At 40.6% G+C, this 26,949-nt stretch overlaps 1 protein-coding gene across 3 annotated transcripts; it reads right to left on the bottom strand.

Moving 5' to 3' along the window:
• Positions 1 to 3,161: 3,161 nt before the first annotated feature.
• On the bottom strand, positions 3,162 to 4,081 carry LOC122613075 (caltractin-like). Of its 3 annotated transcripts, none has more exons than XM_043787061.1 (2): positions 4,039 to 4,081; positions 3,162 to 3,755 (listed from the first exon to the last, which is right to left on the bottom strand). In XM_043787061.1, exon 2 carries the CDS (start codon positions 3,736 to 3,738, stop codon positions 3,190 to 3,192), a length of 549 nt encoding a protein of 182 aa, XP_043642996.1. In that variant the 5' UTR covers positions 3,739 to 3,755; positions 4,039 to 4,081; the 3' UTR covers positions 3,162 to 3,189. The 3 variants fall into 3 exon arrangements, with proteins under 3 accessions (XP_043642996.1, XP_043642994.1, XP_043642995.1); XM_043787059.1 differs by lacking the exon at positions 4,039 to 4,081 and adding an exon at positions 3,829 to 4,032; XM_043787060.1 differs by lacking the exon at positions 4,039 to 4,081 and adding an exon at positions 3,861 to 4,032.
• Between the last annotated feature and the right edge of the window lie 22,868 nt (positions 4,082 to 26,949).

Here is a 26,949-nt window from a genome sequence, read left to right as displayed (position 1 = left end):
AAGGATAAGACGGCAAGTAAGGTTAGCAGATGGAAGGTGCGGCGAGATCAATGCTAGATGAGCCACCCTTTACTACCAGAAGTAGTGAATGCCTGGAAACAGAGCTCGCGGAATTTCGCTCTATAGCCGGAACACCAAGCATAGCCGAAGACGATATCCATGGATGACAAACCGATTAAGCAGAGATAATAACCATTGCATAATGGTCAACGAACTTCTGAAAAGAGACTTAAATAGCATCAGTAAAGCTCGCCCATAGTCATGGTGAAGAAGAAAACGAGAAAATGGAGACTGTGCGTTGACTTCAGGCAGATAAACGGAAAATCCATAAAGGACTCCTATCTAATGCCACGAATAAATTACATCCTCGACCAACTGAGGGAGGCGCGCTACCCGTTACTCAGATAGTGGAGGTGCGAAGAAAAATTTCAACACTGACCGTTTTTTCCGGTTTGTAGGCGTTAGAGTGGGCGTGACAAATCGAGAGATATTTACAAGACTAACAAAAATGTGAAAAAATATCAAAACATTTTTCAAAAGTGTGGGCGTGGCAGTTTTGGGCGTTATAGTGGGCGTGGCAACATCAATCGACAAACTTGCGCTGCTTCTATGTCTCTGCATTGGGATTGCTTAATCTCAACTTTTATAGTTCCTGAGATCTCGACGTTCATACGGACAGACGGACATGGCCAGGTCGACTCGGCTATTGATCCTGATCAAGAATATATATACTTTGTATGGTCGGAAACGCTTCCTTCTGCCTGTTACATACTTTTCAACGAATCTAGTATACCCTTTTACTCTACTAGTAACGGGTATAATGACAAAATATGCCGTTCATTTCAGAAGTTCTTAGACTTCAAATCAATATTATTTTTCATAAATTGCCACCATGTAAAAACTCTAGTTTTGCATTGCCATAACATAAAAATTATTCGAATACAACATAGAAATAATAATTGCCGAAAATATGTACATAATAATACATAATACATTTTTTAAAAAAGACTTTATATTAGAATAATTGTCATTGTCACTATTTAGTTTGCGACGTGTGAAAAATATAAGAAGACTATGTTTCGTGACCGTGGCAACATGAATCGACAAACTTGCGCTGCGTCTATGTCTCTGGACTCTGCATGCTGAATGCCAACTTTCTAGCTTTTATAGTTCATACGGACGGACAGACGGATATGGCTAGATCGACTCGACTATTGATCGAGATCAAGAATATACATACGTAAAAGTATTGGGTGGTTTGTGGGTGTTAGGGTGTGCATGGCAAAATGTTGTTTGGAAAATCGATTAAAACTTACAAGACTAATAAAAAATATATCAAAACATTTTCCCAAAGTGTGGGCGTGGCAGTTTTGCGCGGTTTGTAGGCGCTAGCAACTTACATTGATATAGCCTTTTTTTATTAGTAAGGTAATTTTTTACTTTGTCTAGGATTTTTTTTTTGTTTAACAATATTCTATTTTGGTTTTTATTAAATCAAAATCGGATAACATTATCATGTAGCTTCTATAGGACTAGTCGGAAAACAAATTGAAATTGCAAGTTTCCTTCATTATTTTTAATAATTAAATGTTCTTAATTTGAACACACCAGTTGTTTTTATATATATAATATATGTATATGTTTTCATTTATTAATAAAATTATTTTTACATACTTATGCAAAAAACAATTCCTAATACATCCCATATTTAAAATAAAATATTTAGAACTAGCATACGATTTAATTTATCGAATTTAAAAACATATCGGTTTAAGTAATAATCTTCCCAAAATCGGATTAAAAATGTATAAGATTCTATTACTTGTTGTTTTGTCTTTATTGTTTATAAAAAACTTCGTGTTCTAGTTTTTTAGTGGTGATATTGAGCTATACTAATACCAACATAATTTGTAACACTTTTGATATCGACAATATATTACTTGACGATGTGACAAAAGAGTCAAGATTGAGTGTGCCACTTTAGTTTTGATACCACCTTATTTAAACTTAAAATCGAAAAAACTTATTAATTAACGGTATACAAAAAATTATTGGCGCGTTGTTGAACATTTTTATGTTACCAATTTAAAAAAAAAAATAATTCCATTTGGTATTTAACACGCAATTTTTGCACCACCTCATAGTTCATTCATAAAAAATGTATTAAGTTAATTATAGCAAAAAATTAATATTTTGTGGTATATCCTTTATCTTGATGACTTCATTAAGTCGTCTTGGCATTGAAGAAACTTAAGTTTCCAAATAGAATTGGTCCATTTCCACCCACTCCTTACAAAGGGACGCTTTTGAATCTGATTAGCTTCCTTTTTCCTTCTCCCTTAAGTTATGCTTAAATTTATTCCACAAATGCTCACTGGGAATTAGATTGGAACTCTGCGGGGGTGTTTTCAAAACATGAGGAATGTTGTAATAGGCGCGTTTTAAAAGACGTGTGCTTTTCATGATAAAAGTAAAATGACGAATCAATTCCAAGCAATCTGCGATTTGTTTCAGATTTCTCTTCAGGATCTCAATGCACATTTTGTGGTTCATAAATAAATGGCCAAACTTTGCAACTATACGGTCATTTATTTTTTAATTTTCAACACTACACTCATTTTGTCAAAGTCTGTGATTAAAAAATACTCAGCAATACAAAAAAATGTAACATAAAGCAAACTCGCCATTAATTTTTTTCTTACGTTAATAAATAAAAAAGTTGTTTCGAATAGAAGTTTAAATCGGCTGTTTTATCAAGACTTAAGTGGCACACTTAGTTTCGATTTTAGCAAAAAGCTGTAAAAAACTATCATTGTTTCCAAAGAACTAATGGAAATTAATAATTATTTCTTATACATTTTATTTTAAATGTTACTATTTATCGTCAGGGAATTTGATATCAGAAATGTTTGCACAAGTGATTTGATTTTGCTGCGTTTCTTTATCATACCTAGGGAAGAAGTATTTTTTTTTAATATTCAAAACAAGATGACAAATTTGTTTGCTGTTAGTATTCATATGTATAATTACAAATTATCTATCAAACTAGCTCATTAATAATTAATGACTAGAACTGCAAATTATTTTGTGAATTATTCTTTGTTGTTTAAAGTGTAAATCCACATGTCTTGCATGTTTCATGGGCAGAAAAACACGAAATATATTCAAATACAGCTATGATATAGCTTTTTAATACAAACTGGTCTTCTTCATGATTCGCAGAAATTCGTCTTGATTTACCTCTCCGTCATTGTCCAAATCGGCTTCGTCTATCATCTCTCGTAGTTCCTCGTCGGTCAGTGTTTCACCAAGTTCGCGAGCTACCCTCTTTAGATTTCTAAAGGAGATTTTTCCAGTCTCGTCGTCATCGAAAAGCCGAAAAGCTTTAAGTATCTCTTCCTTAGTATCCTTTTCAGCCATCTTTATAGTCATTAGTTGCAGAAAGACGTTAAATGCAATACGTCCGCTGCAATCCTTGTCTATGTCGGAAATCATCCTTTTAATCTCCTCTTTTTTTGGCTCGAATCCCAGAGCCCTAATCGCCACCTTAAGTTCCTTTACCTCAATGTAGCCCGTGCCTTCGTTGTCAAATAGATCAAAGGCCTCCTTAATGTCGGATTTTTGGGCATCAGATAGTTCGAACTTGGGCCCAGACTTTTTGCGACCTTGTTGCGTCCCCCTTTTGGCAGAAACTGTAGCAGGGTTGGCGTTGCCAGACACAGTAGAAATTTGCTCCATGAATTGATTGGTTTAACCTAAGGAAATATTTAGTATAAATGGATACACGTTTATAGTTTTGTGCAGGTGTCAGTTTTATCCGAAACTGACGTAATTTCAAATAATGGTTAAAGTTGATTTACGTCGAATTTACTATCCTAGCGGGGGTTGATTTGTTGGAGGCTCCTTAGTTCTTGTTATAATAAATAAACATTAAGAGCTCTATGCAGCCCCACCCTGTTACTAACGCAACATTCAAATAGTTAGCAGTTCACGATTGCAAGAAAGTTATACGTCGTTCGCTTGTAAAACAGCTCTTACAATGCTCACTAGAAAGGCAAAAAAAAAACACAATCACTCTGTTAAAGACCTGTTCACACAAGGAAATATATTTCCATAACAGGAAAGCCACAATATTAAGGTTGCTTAGTACTGTTAAATACATTACATTGCGAAACGATATTTTTTTTTTGTGATAGATGTGAAACTTCTTTTGCTACAATGCAGCTCTGTAAATGACCTCAAATGAATATGTATTATTATTTAATGCGGTTCTTTTTTTTTAAATCAGAAAGTCACCAGAAAGTATTCATCTCTAGAACTTGCTGACCACTCAATTTGTATGAATACTACAGATGATTTTAACATTGGCATGTCTTAAGGATTAATCAGTATGACAAACTATTACAATAACAGCACTAAAACAATGCAAAATCATCAATATAAGTCACTTATTTTATGTAGATTTTAATTAGTAAAAAATTAAACTATTCATCAATTTTTTCACTTATATTAAGAAAAACCCCAACAATTTTGAAAAGAGAGAAATTTCTATTGATTTTCAGTATTTTTTACCATTAGATTTTCATTAAATCTTCATTAAATAAACTTATCTAAATTCATGTCTTATTTATTAATAAAAGTTTATTAATTTTATTTTGCCTACTTAATTTATGAAAAACACTTTAATATTATCGCATATTCAAAATTCCGGAGTCTTGGTGACCTGCGGATTAAACTCCTAGCACTCTTGACTAATCTCTGTATAATGGACGGCGCAGTTTGTTGTATTATGCACCATCTGGGGGTTGTCTAATGTCTCTATTTTTTTCTACCACCGGTGGTACATGCCGCTAGATAAAGCATTCATGTTTTAGCCACCAGTGATAAACTAGAGCATAGAAACTTTTGATAGTGACGTCATTCGATACTATCGATAGTGTCGTTTTTTAAACTGCACTTAAAAAATAAAAAATAATGGCCATTCCGAATGTTTTCCTCATTATACCCGTTACTCGTAGAGTAAAAGGGTATACTAGATTCGTTGAAAAGTATGTAACAGGCACAAGGAAGCGTTTCCGACCATATAAAGTATATATATTCTTGATCAGGATCAGTAGCCGAGTCGATATGGACATGTCCGTCTGTCCGTCCGTCTGTCCCTCTGTCCGTCCGTATGAACGTCGAGATCTCAGGAACTACAAAAGCTAGAAAGTTGAGATAATTCATACAGACTCCAGGAACATAGACGCAGCGCAAGTTTTTCGATTCATGTTGCCACGACCACTCTAAGGCCCACAAACCGCCCAAAACTGCCACGCCCACACTTTTGAAAAATGTTTCGATATTTTTTCATTTTTGTATTAGTCTTGTAAATTTCTAACGATTTGCCAACAAAACTCTTTGCCACGCCCTCTCTAACGCCCACAAACCCCCCAAAGCTGCCACGCCCACACTTTTGAAAAATGTTTTGATATTTTTTCATTTTTGTATTAGTCTTGTAAATTTCTATCGATTTGCCATAAAACTTTTTGCCACGCCCTCTGCGCTGCGTCTATGTCCCTGGAGTCTGTATGATTAATCTCAACTTTCTAGCTTTTGTAGTTCCTGAGATCTCGACGTTCATACGGACGGACAGAGGGACAGACGGACGGACAGACGGACATGTCCATATCGACTCGGCTACTGATCCTGATCAAGAATATATATACTTTATATGGTCGGAAACGCTTCCTTCTGCCTGTTACATACTTTTCAACGAATCTAGTATACCCTTTTACTCTACGAGGCACATTGGTAAATTCCGTATTGCCGGCAGATAGTTACTGTAAAAGCAATAGATATGTATGCGAACGTTATATATTACATAACACTATCCAATATTTTATCCGAAATAAAATACAAAAATAATACAAAAATATATTCTTTACTTAGTGATATTAGGAAGTTCATTATACCCGTTACTCGTAGAGTAAAAGGGTATACTAGATTCGTTGAAAAGTATGTAACAGGCACAAGGAAGCGTTTCCGACCATATAAAGTATATATATTCTTGATCAGGATCAGTAGCCGAGTCGATATGGACATGTCCGTCTGTCCGTCCGTCTGTCCCTCTGTCCGTCCGTATGAACGTCGAGATCTCAGGAACTACAAAAGCTAGAAAGTTGAGATAATTCATACAGACTCCAGGAACATAGACGCAGCGCAAGTTTTTCGATTCATGTTGCCACGACCACTCTAAGGCCCACAAACCGCCCAAAACTGCCACGCCCACACTTTTGAAAAATGTTTCGATATTTTTTCATTTTTGTATTAGTCTTGTAAATTTCTAACGATTTGCCAACAAAACTCTTTGCCACGCCCTCTCTAACGCCCACAAACCCCCCAAAGCTGCCACGCCCACACTTTTGAAAAATGTTTTGATATTTTTTCATTTTTGTATTAGTCTTGTAAATTTCTATCGATTTGCCATAAAACTTTTTGCCACGCCCTCTGCGCTGCGTCTATGTCCCTGGAGTCTGTATGATTAATCTCAACTTTCTAGCTTTTGTAGTTCCTGAGATCTCGACGTTCATACGGACGGACAGAGGGACAGACGGACGGACAAACGGACGGACAGACGGACATGGCCAAATCGACTCGGCTACTGATCCTGATCAAGAATATATATACTTATTTGTATTATATATATAGGAAACGCTTCCTTCTGCCTGTTACATACATTTAAACGAATCTAGTATACCCTTTTACTCTACGAGTAACGGTTATAACAAGCTCGAATATGTTTGCACTACTTGATGACTGCGAAGTGCATCCAATCAATGAGCAGGAGCCGAAGAATTTTAAGCCACCACCAATATACATAGGGGAGAAAACCTCAAGTGCGCTGGTTAACAAACTAGCTGCAATTATCGGAAAAAACAAGTTCCATGTTATACCTCGTACTAAGGGCAACATACAAGAAACGAAAATGCAGACTCAGGATAAGGCAAGTCATCGATCAGTGACCAAGTACCTGGACGAAGCTGGGAAGAATTACTACACCTACCAGCTGAAAAGTGCCAAAGGACTGCAGGTTGTCATTAAAGGGATAGAGTCATCAGTGACCACTTCCGAAATTATCGCGGCACTAAAGGAGAAAAGCTTCAACGCCAAAACGGTGATCAACATCCTTAACAGAAACAAAGAACCGCAGGCACTCTTTAAAGTCGAACTGGAGCCATCGAGTCAGAAGAACAACAAAAATGAAGAACATCCTATATATAAACTACAGTATTTACTACACCGAAGAATAACCGTCGAAGAGCCACATAAGCGCAGGCAACCTGTGCAAGAATATGGCCACACAAAAGCATAATGCACCCTAAAATCCATCTGCGTCGTCTGCAGTGATGCTAACAGTACCGCAAACTGTCCTAAGAACAAAGACGACAGTTCAATAAAACTATGCAGCAACTGTGGCGAAGAACACACCGCCAACTGGCGAGGATGCATTGTTTACAAGAAACAAGAGTCGTATAAACAAACGAGTGGCTTCAGCTCGAGATCGAGCCACACCAATAATTCACAAAGTAGTGGAACCGACTAACATCTCTTAGTCTGCCAGCCACCGTACAGTACCAAATTTTTCCTTTGCAAGTGCGCTGAAATCAGGGATCCATGCACCAACAGCAGACACTGCCAGCGTTCAAATAACTAACAACACTCACGAGAACATGCAACAGCAGCCAATTGGCGTTGAAGCCTACATAAAGATTGATGTTATGCTATTCTCAGAGACTCACCTTACTGACCAGTATAATTTCCAAATACCAGAATATAAATTCTACTTTAAAAATCACCCGGATGGCAAAACCCATGGAGGTACTGGCATACTTATACGATCGAAAATTAAGCACCACTTTTTCAGTAACTGGCAAGAAGATTACCTACAATCTACCGCTATAAGCCTCGAATGCGATATCGGTGCTCTCACTCTGGCAACTTTCTATTGCCCACCACGCTTCACAATCTCTGAGGACAAATTTTCGACTCGCTTGATGAAAAGTTTGTTGCAACTGGCGACTGGAATGCCAAGCATATGTACTGGGGATCTCGGATAGCGACCCCTAAAGGAAAACAGCTGTACAACGCAATCATTAAACCGCAAAGCAAACTTAATTATGTTTCCCCGGGATCGCCTACATACTGGCCAGCAGATCCTAAGAAGCTTCCAGATCTGATTGACTTCGCCATCACCAAAAGGATATCCCAATCAATGATTACAGCTGAGGCACTTCCAGAACGTTCCTCTGATCACTGTCTGGTACTCTTTCATCTTTTGCACCAACTGCAACACATCGAGCGGCCGTATAGGCTTACAAGCAACAAGACCAACTGGGAGAGGTACAAAAAATATGTTTCTTCCCATACCGACCTTTGGAAAACGAGCAAGACATTGATCAGTTTACTGGTGACCTGGAATCAACACTAGTCGCTGCAGCAAAAGAGTACTCTCCACAAGTCACGCACGCACGCAATATAAAGTTTAACATGAAAAGTCGAAATACTGAACTGCTAGTGCTTAAAAAACGACGACTTCGAAGGGAGTGGCAGGAGCAGTGACACGGACAGAGCAAGGGCCTTCGCTGATCATCTCAAAAAAGTTTTCCAACCAAATCCAGCCACTAACTCATTCACTCTCCCACCCTCAACTGCATCTGACTTGACACCACAAGATCCCATAGAATTTCAGCCCAGCGAAATAACGAAAGTCATTAAAGAGCAACTGAAGACTGGAAAATTACCTGGCTTCGACTTAATAACCCCGAAAATGATCATCAAGCTCCCAATGTGTGCAGTTCTACAAATTCGATTGCTCTTCAACGCAATCACTAAAATTGGATACTTCCCTCAGAAGTGGAAGAAATCAATCATAATTATGATCCCTAATCCTGGGAAAGACAAATCACAGCCATCATCATACAGGCCAATAAGTTTACTTAGCTGTCTGTCCCAGTTATTTGAAAAAACGCTGCTTGTACGTATCAGTCCCCACCTCAAAACACTCAATACACTCCCATCGCATCAATTTGGTTTTCGGGCAAAACATGGAGCTATTGAGCAGGTTAACCGCATCACAACAGAAATTCGCTCTGCCTTTGAACATCGAGAATATTGCACAGCTTTATTCTTAGACGATGCACAAGCATTCGAAAGGGTATGGTTGGATGGCCTTATGTTTAAAATAATTAAACTGCTACCTCAAAACTTACATAAGCTTCTAAATTCTTACCTATACCAACGAGTGTTCGCGGTCAGATGCAGTTCAAGAACTTCAAGCGATTGTACCATAGAAGCTGGAGTGCCCAATTCTGGGCCCAATTCTATATACCCTGCACACGGCAGACATCCCAACAGACCACCAGTTGACAACATCCACATTCGCTGACGATACCGCCACAGGCGGCCACCTCATTGTCTAATTGTTTGGCATGTCCAGCGTTGAAAGGAGATCGGAAGCCTTGCTTTTTAAGCTGTGGACCTATCAATGTTGCAATTCATATTTGGACAGCCTTGTTAAGATATAACCCATTAATTGTATTCAGGCCACTAGACCCTCACTATATTTAAGGCTCGGCTTCATTGACTCCAAATTGAGTAAAAGACCACAAGTTATGGAGATACATAGTCACTGATGTCCAAGTTCCAATAGGATGTCCCCGCCTTTTGAGACCTTTAGTATTTTATAAGATATAAAACTGATTTTGAAATATGTCACATTGCTTTTACATTTGATAAATACAGTTTAGTTTAAAAGCGCCTGCACTGTTAAATTAATAAATCATTATCATTATGTATCATAATTGCAAAATTTTTTTAGATATCTCCCTCTTATCAAAAACAGCTTGTAAAATTATCAAAAACAGCTTGTAATGTTTCTTAAATGTTTTGCGCAAATTAACTGCAACTTTATATAATTAGTATTTCAAAAAATATTTAAATACATATTCATATTGAAAAACGGTTGCTTTAAAATTGAAATACATGTTAAAGCTACAAACTTTGGTTGTTGATAATATTTTAAAATATTGCTAAAGAAAGCATCTTGCCTAACATGATATTTTATTTATTTTTGTTAAAAAAAGAGAATAACAAGAGAGAACGCTATAGTCGAGTTCCCCGACTATCTGATACCCGTTACTCAGCTAGTGGAAGTGCGAAGGAGAAATTTCAACATTGACAGTTGTTGGCGGTTTGTGGGCGTTAGAGTGGGCGTCGCAAAAAGTTTTTTGGCAAATCGGTAGAAATTTACAAGACTAATACAAAAAAGAAAAAATATCAAAACCTTTTTAAACTACGAGTAACGGGTATAAAAATGTGGGAGGGGCAGTTTTGGGTGGTTTGAATCGGACGGACAGACGGACATGGCCAGATCGTCTCGGCTATTGATCCTGATCAAGAATATATATACTTTATATGGTCGGAAACGCTTCCTTCAGCCTGTTACATACTTTTCAACGAATCTAGTATACCCTTTTACTCTACGAGGCACATTGGTAAATTCCGTATTGCCGGCAGATAGTTACTGTAAAAGCAATAGATATGTATGCGAACGTTATATATTACATAACACTATCCAATATTTTATCCGAAATAAAATACAAAAATAATACAAAAATATATTCTTTACTTAGTGATATTAGGAAGTTCATTATACCCTTTACTCGTAGAGTAAAAGGGTATACTAGATTCGTTGAAAAGTATGTAACAGGCAGAAGGAAGCGTTTCCGACCATATAAAGTATATATATTCTTGATCAGGATCAATAGCCGAGTCGAACTGACCATGTCCGTCTGTCCGTCCGTCTGTCCGTCTGTCTGTCTGTCTGTCCGTCTGTCCGTCTGTCTGTCCGTCCGTATGAACGTCGAGATCTCAGGAACTATAAAAGCTAGAAAGTTGAGAATAAGCAAACAGACTCCAGAGACATAGACGCAGCGCAAGTTTGTCGATTCATGTTGCCACGCCCACTCTAACGCCCACAAACCGCCCAAAACTGCCACGCCCACACTTTTGAAAAATGAATTGATATTTTTTCATTTTCTTATTAGTATTGTAAATTTCTATCGATCTGCAGAAAAACTTTTTGCCACGCCCACCCTAACGCCCACAAACCGCCCAAAACTGCCACGCCCATACTTTTGAAAAATGTTGTGAAATTTTTTCACATTGTTGTTTGTCTTGTAAATATAACTCTATATACCAAAAATCTTTTTGCCACGCCCACTCTAACGCCCACAAACCGCCAAAAACGGTCAGTGTTGTAATTTCCCTTCGCACTTTTACCAGCTGAGTAACGGGTATCAGATAGTCGGGGAACCCGACTATAGCGTTCTATCTTGTTTTTTTTTTAGCATGAAAGAACAGCTAAAGGTCGTGTAAGCGAGGTGGTGATAGTCAGGTTTGAAAGCTATTTCAAACCGTATGATTCCTGTAGTAGCGCGGGCAAGAACTAAAATCTGTCAAGATACGCTAAGTAAGAAACATAATTAGGAAATCCTTTCAAACGCTCTCGCTTCGCTGAATTTTGATAATTATACGCATAAGGCTAGCAGAAACTTCTCACCGATTAGTGATTCCAAGAAGACTTAGTTTCACCGGCAACGAGAACCAAAACAACAAGATGGCTGCAAGTCCTGACGTCAGAACCTGACGACTGCTTCTACTTTGGCCTTTGGATAATGCTGTAAACACAGTCGAGCATGCTGGGACTATAATAGATGTAATTCGATAGGTTTTTTGTCCCAAGAATTAAATAACTTAAAAAAAAAAGGTAAGTGTATCAAGGCATAAACAGCATACGATATTCTGATAAATCGCATAATTCTGGAAATAACGGTTGGGCAGTACCTAATTTTAAGCTTTGTTACTACCACCAAAGGTTTGACTTCATTAATAAGAAGTGCAGGGAAGCGTGCTCATTCAGCACATCCTAAAAATTGTAACGACTGTCTTTAATCACGCTGGTTGACGAAAGCATCTACATCACCAGCGATTATCAAGCTAAACCAAACGAGTTTTTAAACCACATATTGAACATTGAAGCAATGTGTTATTGTATGCAGCCAACCAAACCTTAATCAACAAATTTGGAAACCTAGTTAAATCGCTCGATTTGGACCTTTAAAGAAGCTTGGATTTTCTCATCGCTGACGTTCTGACTGTAATAATTGGGCCATACATTTTATAAAACATATATATAATTAATATGTATATATATATAATTATATAAGAATATATCCATAAAATATTTATTTTTAGCAGTTGCTGAAGGCAGTTTTTGAAATCCATTCAATATTTATTTATGCCTGCGGTATTAAAAAAAACTTTTTGTCATAAGTGAAATTTTTTAAGAAATTTTCAAGTCATATCTGTACGGACAACGTAGATTGTGTATGTCTGAAATCAACAACAAACAAATCAAACATTTTCTTACTCGCTATGATTTTTTGTCTTCTATGAACTAGAATGTTTTTGTAATCCGAAAAGTAACCCTGTCAAACAGGTTCCAAAAAACAAAATTCGGGATTTTCACAACAAATGTGAACTGATTGCTAGATGATGAAAATCGGTTTAGTAGTTCTTTTTGTTATCTCTTACCCAATTGTGAAAAATATGGCTGAAATATAATATGTAATGCGCCACACGTTTCGTTGCTTCTCCTGAGAAAAACTTAACATTGTAACGAACTGATTTTATTGGTCTGCTCGCTACGGAATACGTGCTCACCCGGTTATCAGTAACAACACTTTGCAGTTTTCGTTTCTTGGGTATTTATTCTTGCCTAGCTTTATAATGTGATATGATTATCCGGACCTCTCCGCTCTCCCGTCGTAGTGCTGGTCCCTCGCCTGGTACTGCCGCGGCCACACGTGGTTGGTGGCGAGATGAAAGGCTGTGGGCTTAGGGAAGCGTCACCGTTCTCTAGGGTGAACAAGTGCTGGGCTCTCAAGGCGTACGCCTCGCTAACCGCAACCTCCTGTCCCTTGCTCTGTCCCGGCCGGTCCCGCCAGATGCCTGTTCAGTTCCTACCGACGCTCCGCGCAATCGTCCGATTTACTCCGCAGTCCCTGTAGCACGACGCCCAGTGAAAGACGAACGTTCCACCCTACCTTTTTGTCTCTAGCTGGTGCGGACGGTCCTGGGTGGTCTGCTCAGCAGCTTCGTTCTGCTGTCTCGCCGCTCTCGTCGTTCTGAGTGGTGCGGACCGTGTCGCCCGTCACTTTGGCTGAGGATTGTCGTCGTATGCGGACTCACGGCAGCTAACGGCTGCGATCTTCAAGGCAAACGCCTGGTGGAACAACAACACGCCAACCCCACGTCTGCTCTGACTGGTGGCGCCGGTACCACGACTGTTCGGATCGCATGGAGCTGGGTCGCCTCTTCGGGACCCTCTTCGGTTTGGCCCCGCCTGTTGAATGCTTCCGGACTAACTTCGTCGAATTGGACCTTAGCTACCTGTGTCTCAATTCGGAGACTTTTCTTGTCACGAACGTCTTGTTCCTTGCTGACTATCACGGCTGTAGCTCCTCTGCTGACTTCGTTTCTACACGTTGTTGACTTGTATACTCGTTCTCCTTGACTGTCTAGCTTCCAGCGTTCGGCCTGCATATATAAGCCTCCTTTAACGGCTTATCCCTCTTGTCTCCAGTTTCTGGATCCAAAGTCCACGGTTTTACCGTTGGCCCGGTCCAAAGTCCATCTCGTACCGTTATTCTCCTTATCCTGGCACGTCGACGCCTACTGTTGACTTGCCGTCTCCCTCTCGCTCTCCAGTTCAGTTTCTCCAAACTCTCTTTCTACAGGATCATAGTCTCCAAACTCTCTTTCTACCGGTTCAGTTTCTCCAAACTCTCTTACTTCTCGGTTTCTCACTGCCGTTACTATGCGTTGACTTGTTGCGTAACTGGCCACGGCAGGCCCTCCTCATGCAAACTTCATCTGCATTTGTGCGGAGTTTTAACTCCTTACAACATTCTTCCCAGAGCTATTCCCTAATTATTGTCTTTTCTTTCGGACGGACGACCATCGTGATGAATTTTCTTCAAAAAGCAGCCAAACAGCCTATGGCGGGGTTCGTTGAAAATGTCCGTCCCCGTAAGCTATGGGCACCTACACGATATATATAACGTGTATATTCTTGCCTATTATTTCTGAATAGAGACCTTAAATTGCCATTGCCCCCTATCTGCGCTTCTACGAGGATGTTGTTCGTAGACATTGCGTCTTAACCCACCCTACCTATGAGCCCTTCGGTGCGAATGTATATGTGTTAGCTCCCAAAGGTGTTTAGATTACTATTTTGTACTGTGAAGATCTTTTTCCGTTACCTCTCCATAATATAAAGAACAAATATTTTTATGTTATGTTATAAATTCATTATAAATTATTATGACAAAAGTTAAGCTAACTTAAATTATTACTTTCTTTCTAAATATATTTTATTTTTTTTTATCATAGCGACTTCAGCGTGCCGTACTTTAGTATTTACCTAACAAAATTGATGGTTCAAAAATTTAGCTTAAACGTAAATTGAAATGAAATTATCTTTTTTCCACCACAGGCACCATTATAATCAATGTGGTAAGTACCCAATGTGCGAACACCGACGGTAGCTGGTAGTGGTAGTGGTAAAGATTCCGCCCTTTGCTCGGTGGTTTTGCAATGTTCGCGATCGTAGCCAATAAGCTAGCACACCTGCGGCACCAACTGGTGTTGCTCTCATTGCCAGTTTCCTAGGCTTCCGTTGCTACCAAAGCTTCCAATGGGAATCGCGTTCTTTTCGTAGCTATTTCTTTCAGAACTTTGTTTCGCTGCGTTTTACCACAAAATAGGTCGTATTCCGCGTGTTTCGCAGTTTTATACCCGGGAAACACTTTAAAGAAGAAGAGTGTCATTCGCCGCAAAATGCCATTCTCTTCCCTGCGTTGCAAGTACTGGTTTTACGCCAGAGCTGCTTTTTTAAAGAAATACCAACATTTAATTAAACTATTTTACTTTCGAAGTCAATTTGATTTAAATTCTACCAACGGTCTTTCCTACACATATTTTTTTTTTAACACGATTGCTGAACAGTTAACTACCCAACTGACTCCACTAAAAGCGATTGCTACAAGTAGCAACGACAAAATCCAAGCCAAACAGAAGTTGGTATTCCGATCAAATTCTATTTGCTGACAAACAAAAAGTCGCTCACACGCTTTAACCGACCGAATTGCGCAACGGCCTCAGCCACGGCAAAAATAGCTGATCAGCATGTTTGGCGCTGGTTGAACCTGGTAGAAATATCTAGGGGTTAGCTCGAATTGGACGGGGAACGTATCAACAGAACAGAACGTATATTGTCAAAACCTATTGCTCTGAGTCTTTAAATTGATGGTATTTCCAAGGATTTACAACGCTGGATATGCTCCGCAACCTAAGGTAATATCGGCGCGGGCATGCGGCACGAGTCGCCCAATATGGCACGACTTACCTTAGATGATAAACTCAGCATTCTATTTCATAAATAAAAAACAAGAGTCGAGTTCCCCGAGCTATTGGATGTGCGAAGGAGTGTCTTCAACACTGACAGTTTTTTGGCGGTTTGCGGGCGCTAGAATGGGCGTGGCAAAAAGTTTTTTGACATATCGTTAGAAATTTACAAGGCTAATACAAAAATAATCGATCGCGTTACCAGACTGTTCGCTTTTCTACGAATAACAACACAACACCGTAGACGCCACTCCCCGAGGGCGACAGGTGGCAGCCCCACCACTGGGATAAGCCGCATCTGGCCAATCACCAGATCGGTCTAAAAACTTACAACGATTACTGAAACTAATACGAGAAATTTAAACATAAACGGCTCCCCAAATTCAATGACGACCATAGGCATTTCAAAACGGACACGAATTGGACAATGGAACGTTAGAACTCTAAGATAACCATCTAGGTTAGCACAGTTTGAGGCGGAGATGGAGAAACTCCACATTGCAATAGCTGGAATCAGCGAGATGAGGTGGACTGGCAGTGGGGAAACAACAACATCAGATAGCAATCTAGTCCTACACAGTGGCAACAGTGACGGCAGCAGATATGGAGTGGGAATTTTCGTGTCCAAGCGCATAAAGAAGGCACTGGTTTCCTGGGAACAACAGTCAACACCGGCGTGCGCCCCCCCTGAACCTGCACCTCCTTAGCGACTCTACTCTGAAGACGAGAATGACGTCCACGCTGCGAGAACAGCTGATCCCCCTAGAAGACCACCCATGGGAGTACACCTGCAGGCAACTAAGGACCACGGCGGAGGAAATACTTGGCCTGCAACAACGCGGAAGAACGGACTGGATATCTGAAGGGACATGATTAGAAGGAGGAACCACCTGAAGCCTCTGCCGGACCAGCTCACGCAGTACCGTGAGGAGTATCGCGGATTATGCAGAGCGGTGAAAAGGTCGGCCAGAAAGGACAAAAGAGCACAGCTGGATAGACTTGCGGCAGACGCAGAACGAGCAGCCGGCGAGAACAACATGCGCTCGCTATACCAGCAGATCTCACGGATCACAGGAACCCATCACAGACAGAACAAACCAGTCAGAGATCTAGAAGGTAACTTCTTATCCAATGACGACGCACAAATCCGAAGATGGCGCCAACACTTCATGGGAATTAGCCACACCACATCACCAAACGTGGCCATAGATTACAGGAGTGTTGTGCCGCCAAGTGGGAGTAGCAGGATACCCTCTGCACCCCCGAATGTAAGAGAAATGGTGAATGCAATAAAGAAGCTGAAGCACAACAGGGCAGCTGGCGAGGACAACATACCAGCCGAATTGCTTCAAGTTGACACCCAACTAATGGCTGAAACATTGCATCCACACTTCTAACGCATATGGGAGGGCGAGACGGTGCCAGACTCCTGGAAAAGCGGAATCATTGTGAAGCTTCCCAAAAAAGGCGACCTTAGTGACTGCAACAACTGGAGAGGGATAACACTGCTCAACACCAGCTACAAGATCTTAGCTACACTTCTGAACGAACGCCTCCAGGAAAAAATTGAGCCAACAATACGAGACGAACAGGCAGGCTTCAGACCACACAGGAGTTGCGTAGACCAGGCAAATACACTACGCATAATAACCGAGCAAGCTGTGGAATTCCATTCCCCGCTTTACCTCCTGTTCATCGACTTCAAGAAGGCATTCGACTCAGTTGAAAGAGCAGCAATATGGCGAGCACTTACAAGAAAAGGAGTACCTGCAAACCTCATCGCCATCATCAAATCGATGTATGACGATGCCAACCTGGCGGTACTGCACAATGGAAAAACTAGTGCACCTTTCCAGACGAACACCGGAATTCGGCCAGGATGCCCGCTATCACCACTCCTCTTCAACATCGTAGTCGACGAGTTAATGAGCGAAGTATGCTCTTCCAAGCGCGGAATTTCGTGGAACCTCACCAGACACCTTGAGGACTTGGACTACGCAGACGACATCTGTCTCATATCGCACAGACTCGGCGACATACAGAGGAAAAGTGACGACCTCGTCAGGATAGCCAGCAGCGTAGGGCTCGAGATAAACATAGCGAAAACAAAAGCTATGCGCTTCAACCACTCCAGCCAAGGAAACATCAACATAAATGGGAACCCAATCGAGTTCATTACCAGTTTCCCATACCTTGGCACCATCATATCCAACAGTGGTGGAGTGGATGATGATGTCTCCAGTCGTCTTGGCAAAGCCCGCTCAGCATTTGGGAGACTAAACCGCATATGGAGAGACCGAAAAATCAGCCGACGATCAAAGCTCAGGATCTACAATGCGTGCGTGAAATCCGTACTGCTATACGGAAGTGAGACATGGCTCGCCACGAAAAAAAATAACGCAGAAGCTACAGGCTTTCAGCAACAAATGCCTGAGAGTCATATGTGGGGTATTCTGGCCAAACAGAATAGCCAACACAGAACTGTGGCGCGTTACAGACGAGTCCCCGATTCACATACAAATAAGGAAGAAAAAATGGACGTGGATAGGGCACGCTCTCAGAAGAAACCCGAGTAGCATTGTGAGGATGGCACTAGACTGGAACCCCCAAGGAAGCAGGCGAGTAGGAAGGCCAAGAGCAACCTGGAGAAGAACCGCTCACCAAGAACTAGCCCCAATAAACACCACATGGGAAAGTGCAAAACAGACAGCTCAAAATAGAGTTAGATGGAAAGCTCTCGTAGAAGCCCTAAGTTCCCGAGAGGAATAGAAGGAATTAAAAAAAAAAAAAAAAAAAAAATAATAAAATATAAAAATAAAAGTGTGGGCGTGGCAGTTTTGGGCGGTTTGTGGGCGTTAGAGGGGGCGTGGCACCATGAATCGACTTGCGCTGCGTCTATATCTCTGGAGTCTGTATGCTTATTCTCAACTTTCTAGCTTTAATAGTTCCTGAGATCTCGACGTTCATACGGACGGACAGACAGACGGACAGACAGACAGAAGGACAGACAGACAGACGGACAGACAGACAGATAGACGGACAGACAGACAGACAGACGGACAGACAGACAGACGGACGGACAGACGGACGGACAGACGGACATGGTCAGATCGACTTGGCTATTGATCCTGATCAAGAATATATATACTTTATTTGGTCGGAATCGCTTCCTTATGCCTGTTACATACATTTCAACGAATCTAGTATACCCTTTTACTCTACGAGTAACGGGTATAAAAATAGGTTATTATTTATTATTAATTTATTGTTCGAAATGTATATTAAATATTTTTCTGATGAGAACAACGAAAACAAATTATTTAAATTGAAATTCAAGTCACGCAGTATCAATTAATAGTGGGTGCGAAATGACGCCGAAAAGGGTATACCCGCAGAATACAGGGTAGAGCGTCACTTGACGGTCCGCTAATCTAAGCGCGCCAACGAAAAAGGGCCAAACAACAACAACGCAGGTAGCGTTGCAAAAGCGAAGCGACAACGAAAAGTTCACCGCTGCAGCTGGTAGGTATAAGGCTGTCTGTGTATTAGTGCGCAAGCTTGGATTAACTTCCCAACTATTAATGCGACTTTCAACGAACGAGAGGGGGAAGGGGGGGGCGACAGTGATTGCAATAATACAGTACAAAATAATAAATAAATGTTGCGTTCAAAAGCGGTTCAATATATGTATGTGTATTTATTTTATCAACCAATAAATTGAATAATTTGCATGCAATCTAGCTCTACTATATTAATACGTACATATGTGCTAAGAACTGAAAGCGAGGTGCAATATTCCAGCACAAGACAATAAACATTAAATTTGTCTATAACTCTAGCTTTCAATTTTTTGCACAAATACCTCTGATTTCCGAATGCTAATTTTAGCGGCCACTTTCCTTTAAAGTTCCCACGGTGGTGGCGGCAATTCCGGAAGCCGGGTATTTCGCGACCGACACGGAATATTTTTAAGAAATATTTATTGTTTAAACACAATAGCGCGTCGCGGGCAACAATATATTTATTTATTGCACTCAAAAAAAAAACAAAGAACAATTTTTTTTTATGTTGCACTTTTATATTATTATATATATATATTACATTATATATTATATATGTGTCACTGACACTTTAATTTGTTTAAACTAATTCTTGTCCACCCGGGGGCGCCATGAAGATTTTAATTAGTTTATTAAAATATTGATCGAACTTGGTGGCAAGAATAATTAGGTTTAATTTCGGAACAACGACAACGAAAAAATGCGTGTGCTTGTGTTGAATTCAATTGTCGACCTCTTTCTATTTAACATATGTGTTCTTAGGCCTAGCTTAACAGAGGTTGGCGAAGACGGGGCGAATTCGCAAAGAGCGAGAGAGAACTTTATTATGCTCCCGCCTTCGCCCTAAACTAACTTACACTAGACTTCAAATTTTTCTACTTCACATGCCAACAATAAACAACAAACAATAAACAACGACCGACAATATGAGTTCCGCCAACAATTATATATATATTCATTCTGCCTGTTACATACTTTTTAACGAATCTAGTATACCCTTTTACTCTACGAGTAACGGGTATAATGAGTGATAATTCCTAAATGTTATCAAATATTTAAATACATGAAAATGGAACTAAATATATATATTTAACATTTAAATATTTCAAGTCAACTCGAAGGTCATTTAAGTATACGACCCCTTTACAATTGTTGTAAAAACAAGAGCTTTTTCTTGAGTATAAATGATAAGTTGGATGGTGCTAGTTTAATAGTTAAATTTTAATGACAATTCTTGATTATTTCTCCTCACTTAAACTCCTCGTGGCTATATCTTCAACTTCAATTTTTCATCTGTTTTTTTTTCTATTCTCTCTTTTTTCTAATTCCTATCTGCCACTCGTTCGCTAGTACGAGTTGGCAGCCTAGCGCAACAGCTGTTATGTTAACATCATTCAAAAAGCGCGGAATTCAAATATACAAGATTATTCTAATTGGGTTTTGACCCAACATACCGGCCTCCTTGAAAGTATGCGATTGACTTTCAAGAGACAGGTAATAAGGCGAGTTTCCGTATAGAGCGGCTGATGATACGGCAAAGGCTGATTTTCTCTTCTCCAGTTGGACAGTTTCCATATCAATGTCACTGTTGTCTCGACTGTCCTTTGGCCAATGTTGATGATCTTGGCCTAGGAACTCAGGTCACTCGAACCATATCGATTGTTCCGACTCGGTGATAGTGCAGCCCCTGGACAAGATATCAGCCGGGTTGCAGTGAGTAGGAACATGTCTCCAGTGGCAATCTGACGTGAGTTCTTGAATTTCGGCAATTCGATTGCCGACAAAGGTTGATAAGGTGGCCGAGTGTTGGCGATTCCAATGTAGAACAATTTGAGAATCGCACCATAAGAACGAAGTCGGCTTTCTGTCAGCGAAGATTCTAATGATTTTTTTGTAGAGCTGTGCTAATAAATGTGCTCCACACAGTTCTAATTTCGGCAGAGATAGCTTCTTGGTGGGAGCAACTCTGGACTTCGATGTGATTAGCTGTACCTTGGTCAGCCCATCTGATCCGATTGTGCGAGCGTAGATGCAGCATCCATACGCTCGATTGGAGGCGTCACAAAAGCCGTGTATTTGAAAGGTATGTATCGCTGATTGGAGGCAATATCGTGGTATTGCTACAGACTCCAACGACGAAAGCGATGCAAGCAGGGACATCCAAGCTGTATGAATGCCTTGGGGTACTGACTCGTCCCAATGTAGTTTTAGGAGCCACAGCTCCTGGAGGATAATTTTTGCCACTATGATGATGGGAGTAACTAATCCCAACGGATTAAACAGCGAAGAGGCTATGGACAAAATCGAGCGCTTGGTGACGTGGTCCGAATCGAATCTTGGCGAGAACGAGAACATGAATGTGCCCCGTACTTGGTCCCATTTTAGGCCAAGCGTGCTGGTTAGCATTTCGTCGTCCAACTGCAAATGTTTGACTGTAGCGTCATCGACAAACTTGCAGTGATTTGAATGCCATTTTGCGAGTTCTAATTGGCCATCCTGTAGAATCGCTGTAACTTCCCTTTTGATTTGATGTAGCTCCTCTACCGTATCCGCTCCACCTAGGAAGTCATCCACATAGAAAGACGATTTGATGGCTTTAGCTCCAATCTCCAATTTGTCCATGAATTTGTCGGCTAGATATGACAAACTGCGTATGGCTAGATGCGGTGCAGCCGCTGTGCCATAAGTTACAGTATTCAATTCGAAGGTGCTCAATGGTTGCGATAGCGACGTTCTCCAAAGAATGTATTGGAATCTGCGATCCTCGGCAAACATGTTGACTTGGCGGAACATCTTGACCACATCAGCAGTGATGGCATAGCGATGTATCCGAAAACGCAGGAGTAGTGTATAAAGATCTGGCTGAATGGTCGGTCCGACCATCAGAATGTCGTTAAGCGATTTCTGGGACGTCGTCTTGCAAGATGCGTCGAAAACCACTCTGAGCTTTGTTGATGTGCTATTAGACTTGAGCACGCAGTGGTGCGGAATATAATAATGCGGAGTGTTTAACTGTGGATGGCTCACGGGACTCATGTGTCCCAGATTTTGAAACTCCTGCATAAATTCAACATATTTGGCACCTACCTCAGGCCTTTTGCATAGGCTGCGTTCGAGGGAGAGGAATCTCCTTTTGGCAATGTCGAATGAGGCTCCGAGAACGGTAGGTTCATCTTTAAATGGAAGTCATACTTCCAATCGACCATCTGAATTACGTCGTACCGTTTTGGTGTAGAACTCCTCACAGTTTCGCTGCTCTGGCGTAAGTGTGATCTCAGGAGGCTCCACATGATCGATGCGCCATAGCCGTTCCATTTTTTGGTCAATTTCTGTTAATGCGATAGACGAGTACTGATGAAGTGTTCTGGGATGAGCTCGACATCGACCAGACACTATCCATCCAAGTAGTGTTTTTTGTAGTACGGGCAGATCCTTTCCTAATTTAACTTGGCCGACTGCCAATATATCGAAGAAGGTTTCCGTCCCCAAAAGCAGATCGATCCGACGAGACTTGTTGAAGCTCTCGTCAGCAAGAGATGAGTGCTGCGGAAGGTTCCACGCAGAAATGTCAATTTCCGATTCTGGATGATAGGCGATGTGGGATGTCACGCAAAAATCAAGGAGCAACTCGAATCCATTGTGCCTCGACTTGATATTGGTGGTTGCATGGTGTTTAATTCGCGTTTGTGTCTCACCAATGCTACGAATCTCGAGGTTGAGCTTGCTCCGTGGCAGTCGAAGTCTTTGGGCAAACTCCTCGGATATGAAATTCACCTGAGAACATGAATCCAGAAGCGCTCTTCCTATTTTGTAGCTTCCAGATGCATCCTTGACCAGAATCAGTGCCGTGGCCAGAATGACACAGTCGGAACGAGACTCCGTGTGAGTATGCGCGACTGCGTCCGAAAATTGTACAGGCTCCGCTTGAGGGAGTGGCAAGGGAGCTGCGGCCGATCCTGGCGATGGCCGATGAAGCAGCGAGTGATGCGGTAGTGCACATGAGTGGCACCTCCGCGTCGACGGGCAGTTGGCTACAAGATGACCCCTGCCAAGGCAATTAATGCATAGCTTGTGGCGCTTTACTGCATTGAGGCGATTATCTAGGGCGAGATTGATTAGTTCTGGGCATCTAAAGGTCTTGTGGTCTGTCTGTGAACAGATGTTACAAGTTTGTGTGGTGCAATTGAAGGACAGACTTGCCTGATTCCTCTGCGAGCGCGACCTATGGCCACCTGTTTGACTCATAGGGGCTTCAGCAGGAGGCTTCTTATCCGATTCCAAATATTGACAATGACGTTCAACGACTCCAACGCATTTGTCCCACGAAGGCAACGTAGTGTAGTCCAGCGACTCATTCCACTTCCTCTTAGTCTCCTGGTCCACTTTGCCCATAACTATGGAGATGAGCATGGCCTCGCAAATCTGTGGCTCGGTGCTCAACGAACGCAACGAGTTGTATAATGCGGATGCATTATCGATTAGGCTGCGCAACTGCTGACCATTTGACTTGGCGACAGTTGGCAATGCGAAGAGTGACAATATGTTATCCAAAAATACGAGAGTCGGGTTGTCATAGCGCTGCTTTAAGCGGTCCCGAGCCTTTGTGTAGTTGTCTGCGGTCACCTGGAAAGCTCGAACCGTTTCAAGGGCTGGTCCTCGAAGACAGTTTAACAACTGGTTGAACTTCTCGATCTTAGACATGGATGGCTGGTGGCCAATAACTTGGTTAAACGACAAGATAAAGTTTTGGTACTCGCAGTATTTGCCGTCAAATGTCGGCAATGATAAGCGCGGGAGCTTAACTGCAAATGTGTGCCCAAAATTAACCGTAGATTCATGAATGCCGGTGCTGTTAGCGTCTGGTCCAAGTTGCTCCTGAACGCAAACCTTGGCGTGGATAAAAAGTTTCTCTATTTCGAAGCGAGTATTGCGCTGCGCCTCAGCTGGCTCCATATGCTCTATGGCTTCCTGGGTAGATAAAGCAAGTTTAAAATTCGATTCCAAAATCGACAAACGGCAAGATAATTCCAACGGAGATAAATTCAAACCAGGTTCCACTGATTTGCTCATACGTGTAAGGTTTTTTCGAGCACTCGTTCGTTGAGCTTTAAGTTGCTCCAGCGAAGACATTTTTGCAGATGTTTGTTTACTTTATTTAATTTCGATCTGGCAATTCCTTGCTTGACAAGGTCTGTGAGAGCGAGCGAGACGACGAGATGTAGTGGAAAATTTTCGCTCGCCAAGCCTAGAGTACAACCTAGAGTGTTGCGACAGAATGAGGTTATGTATGGGGGTGCTCCTGGGGGCAATATGTATAGATGGAGGACCGAGATGTCGACTCCAACTATGGCGATGACACTTGGAGGATGTCCAACGATGTCCAATGATGCGGCGGGAGACCCTTGAGTATAGCCGGCAGCTGCGCTGCATGTAGTTGTGCGCAAATGCACTAGCGAAAATCCTATGCGGACGCTGGGTAGACCGGCAGCGAACGCGATGCGCGAATGTACGAGAGTTTGGCAGGGCAAAGGTCGTAAATGCGCGTGCGAGACTTAGAGCAAAGTAAAAATGGGGGCGAACGTAACCACAATCATCACCAAAATTAACTAAAACGTAGCACAAGTCCTGTTACGGTCGCCAAAATGTAAAAACAAGAGCTTTTTCTTGAGTATAAATGATAAGTCGGATGGTGCTAGTTTAATAGTTAAATTTTAATGACAATTCTTAATTATTTCTCCTCACTTAAACTCCTCGTGGCTATATCTTCAACTTCAATTTTTCATCTGTTTTTTGTTATATTCTCTCTTTTTTCTAATTCCTATCTGCCACTCATTCGCTAGTACGAGTTGGCAGCCTAGCGCAACAGCTGTTATGTTAACATCATTCAAAAAGCGCGGAATTCAAATATACAAGATTATTCTAATTGTGTTTTGACCCAACAATTGTAATGGCCTCGCCGGGGTGTTACCTTGGTACAAATTATTTCATATATTACATATTGTTAACTATAAACATATAAATAAATTTATGTAAACGATAGCTAATTCGAAGTTTTAGATTTGGTAAAAATCTCAATTTTACGTAAGTGGCGAGAGGAGATCAATTTTTTTTTGGTGGAGGCCAAAAAAGTTGCTGTAAAGTGAAAACCAATGTATGGCCTTTACGCATCTTGTTATTTAAATGTCTTTGGTTCAACCGAACCCCGATTATAACAATCCAATTAATAGACGCTTCCGCTTCGTGGCAGCTTAAAGAAGCTGACGGATCTTTAAAATTTTGTGAACTAGAATCGTTAATTTCGTTTCTCATAAAACTAAATTTTGTATTTTCCATGTTTAGGTTTGGCGGACGTAGGCATGCCTATACGTATAAATACATAGATATGTACATATTTACACATAGACCGCGATCTGTTATATTTTTTTATCAATATGTATATACATAAGGTTAGTCATTCGCTTACAACTAATCAACTTTACTTAATCATTAATAAATGTCATGTAAAAAATATTCTTCAACTTGCGAGGGTTGTTGTGTTTCTATAGTCAGATGTTAAGACATGTGAATTGGCGCACAACGTACTGAAAATACATACATACATATGTATATACAATTCCAGTTTTTAAATTTTAAAACTCAATTTTTCCGAACGAAGCTCTTAAGAGCTGTCGCAGTAAAATCGCCCAATAACTTGTTTCTGCAAATCAATCCGGGATTACCTTTGGTCACTTAAGAATCTTAAAATAAAACATTTATATTTAGTATCATCTTTTGACGTACACCGTAATCGAAAAAAAAGTGAATGCCCTAATGAAACGATGAAGGTCTTTTATTTATAACCATAGCACAACTCGTATTCTACAAACCAAGCATTACATTCAGGCATGCTCCGGTAATCGTATTCGTAAGATTTTTACGATTTCGATTTGAAATCGAAAAATTGGTGCTCCGGTTTTCAAAATCGTACGAATTTTTCAATTTGTAAAACGGGCACTTTTGTCTGGCCGAAATGAAAAGTAAATGCCTTTTTTTTATATCATAGTTTTTTTTATAGTTTACAAAGTGGTCTATTGATGTTTATTCCACATCACCACAAAATCCTTCTGCCACTTAGTTATATTATGAACAAATTATTTCTGACCGCACCTCATTTATGACAAACAAAAAGTGGTGAAACGAAACAGGAAGGTAAATATACTTATAAAATATAAAAGAATTTAATAATTAATTTAAAGGAGGGCCAAAAGTGTTGTTTGTAAATAATGCTATTTAATTTAATTACTTAAATAGTCAAAGTGCAGTAAAAAAGTAATTGCGAACATCGGAATTAAAACTGTGAAAAAGGTGGCAGCTCTAGATTTTCTCAAGCCTTCCAATTTCTGCCTTCTCCTGGCTTCAAAACAAGGAATTGCAAATATAAAAGGCATTTTTCACGTTGTTTGATTTTGACAAATAAAATAAAACAGGTGGTGTGAGCAGCAAGAAGCGATGAGAAACAAAACATTCCGATAGCAAAAATTTTTAAAAAACCAGAGCACCTAAAAACGAAATCGTAAGATTTGGCCAAAATCGAATTCGAAAAGAAATTACGATTACCGGAGCATGCCTGATTGTCACCAATGGACTCTAACAAACGAACTGCAGAACTTTTATATTGAATATTCTCTAACGTATCGTAACAACCATAGTAAAAACAAGAGAGAACGCTATAGTCGAGTTCCCCGACTATCTAAGCCTTTACTCAGCTAGTGGAAGTGAAAAGAAGAAATTTCAGCACTGACAGTTTTTCGCGGTTAGTGGCCGTTAGAGTGGGCGTGAAATTTGTGAGAAAAATTTACAAGATTAACAAAAATAAGATAAAATATCAAAACATTAGGAA

This window comes from Drosophila teissieri, chromosome 2R (assembly GCF_016746235.2).
Source record: "Drosophila teissieri strain GT53w chromosome 2R, Prin_Dtei_1.1, whole genome shotgun sequence".
In the NCBI taxonomy this organism is placed as follows: domain Eukaryota; kingdom Metazoa; phylum Arthropoda; class Insecta; order Diptera; family Drosophilidae; genus Drosophila; species Drosophila teissieri.
This window is presented reverse-complemented; position numbering and strand designations above follow the sequence as displayed.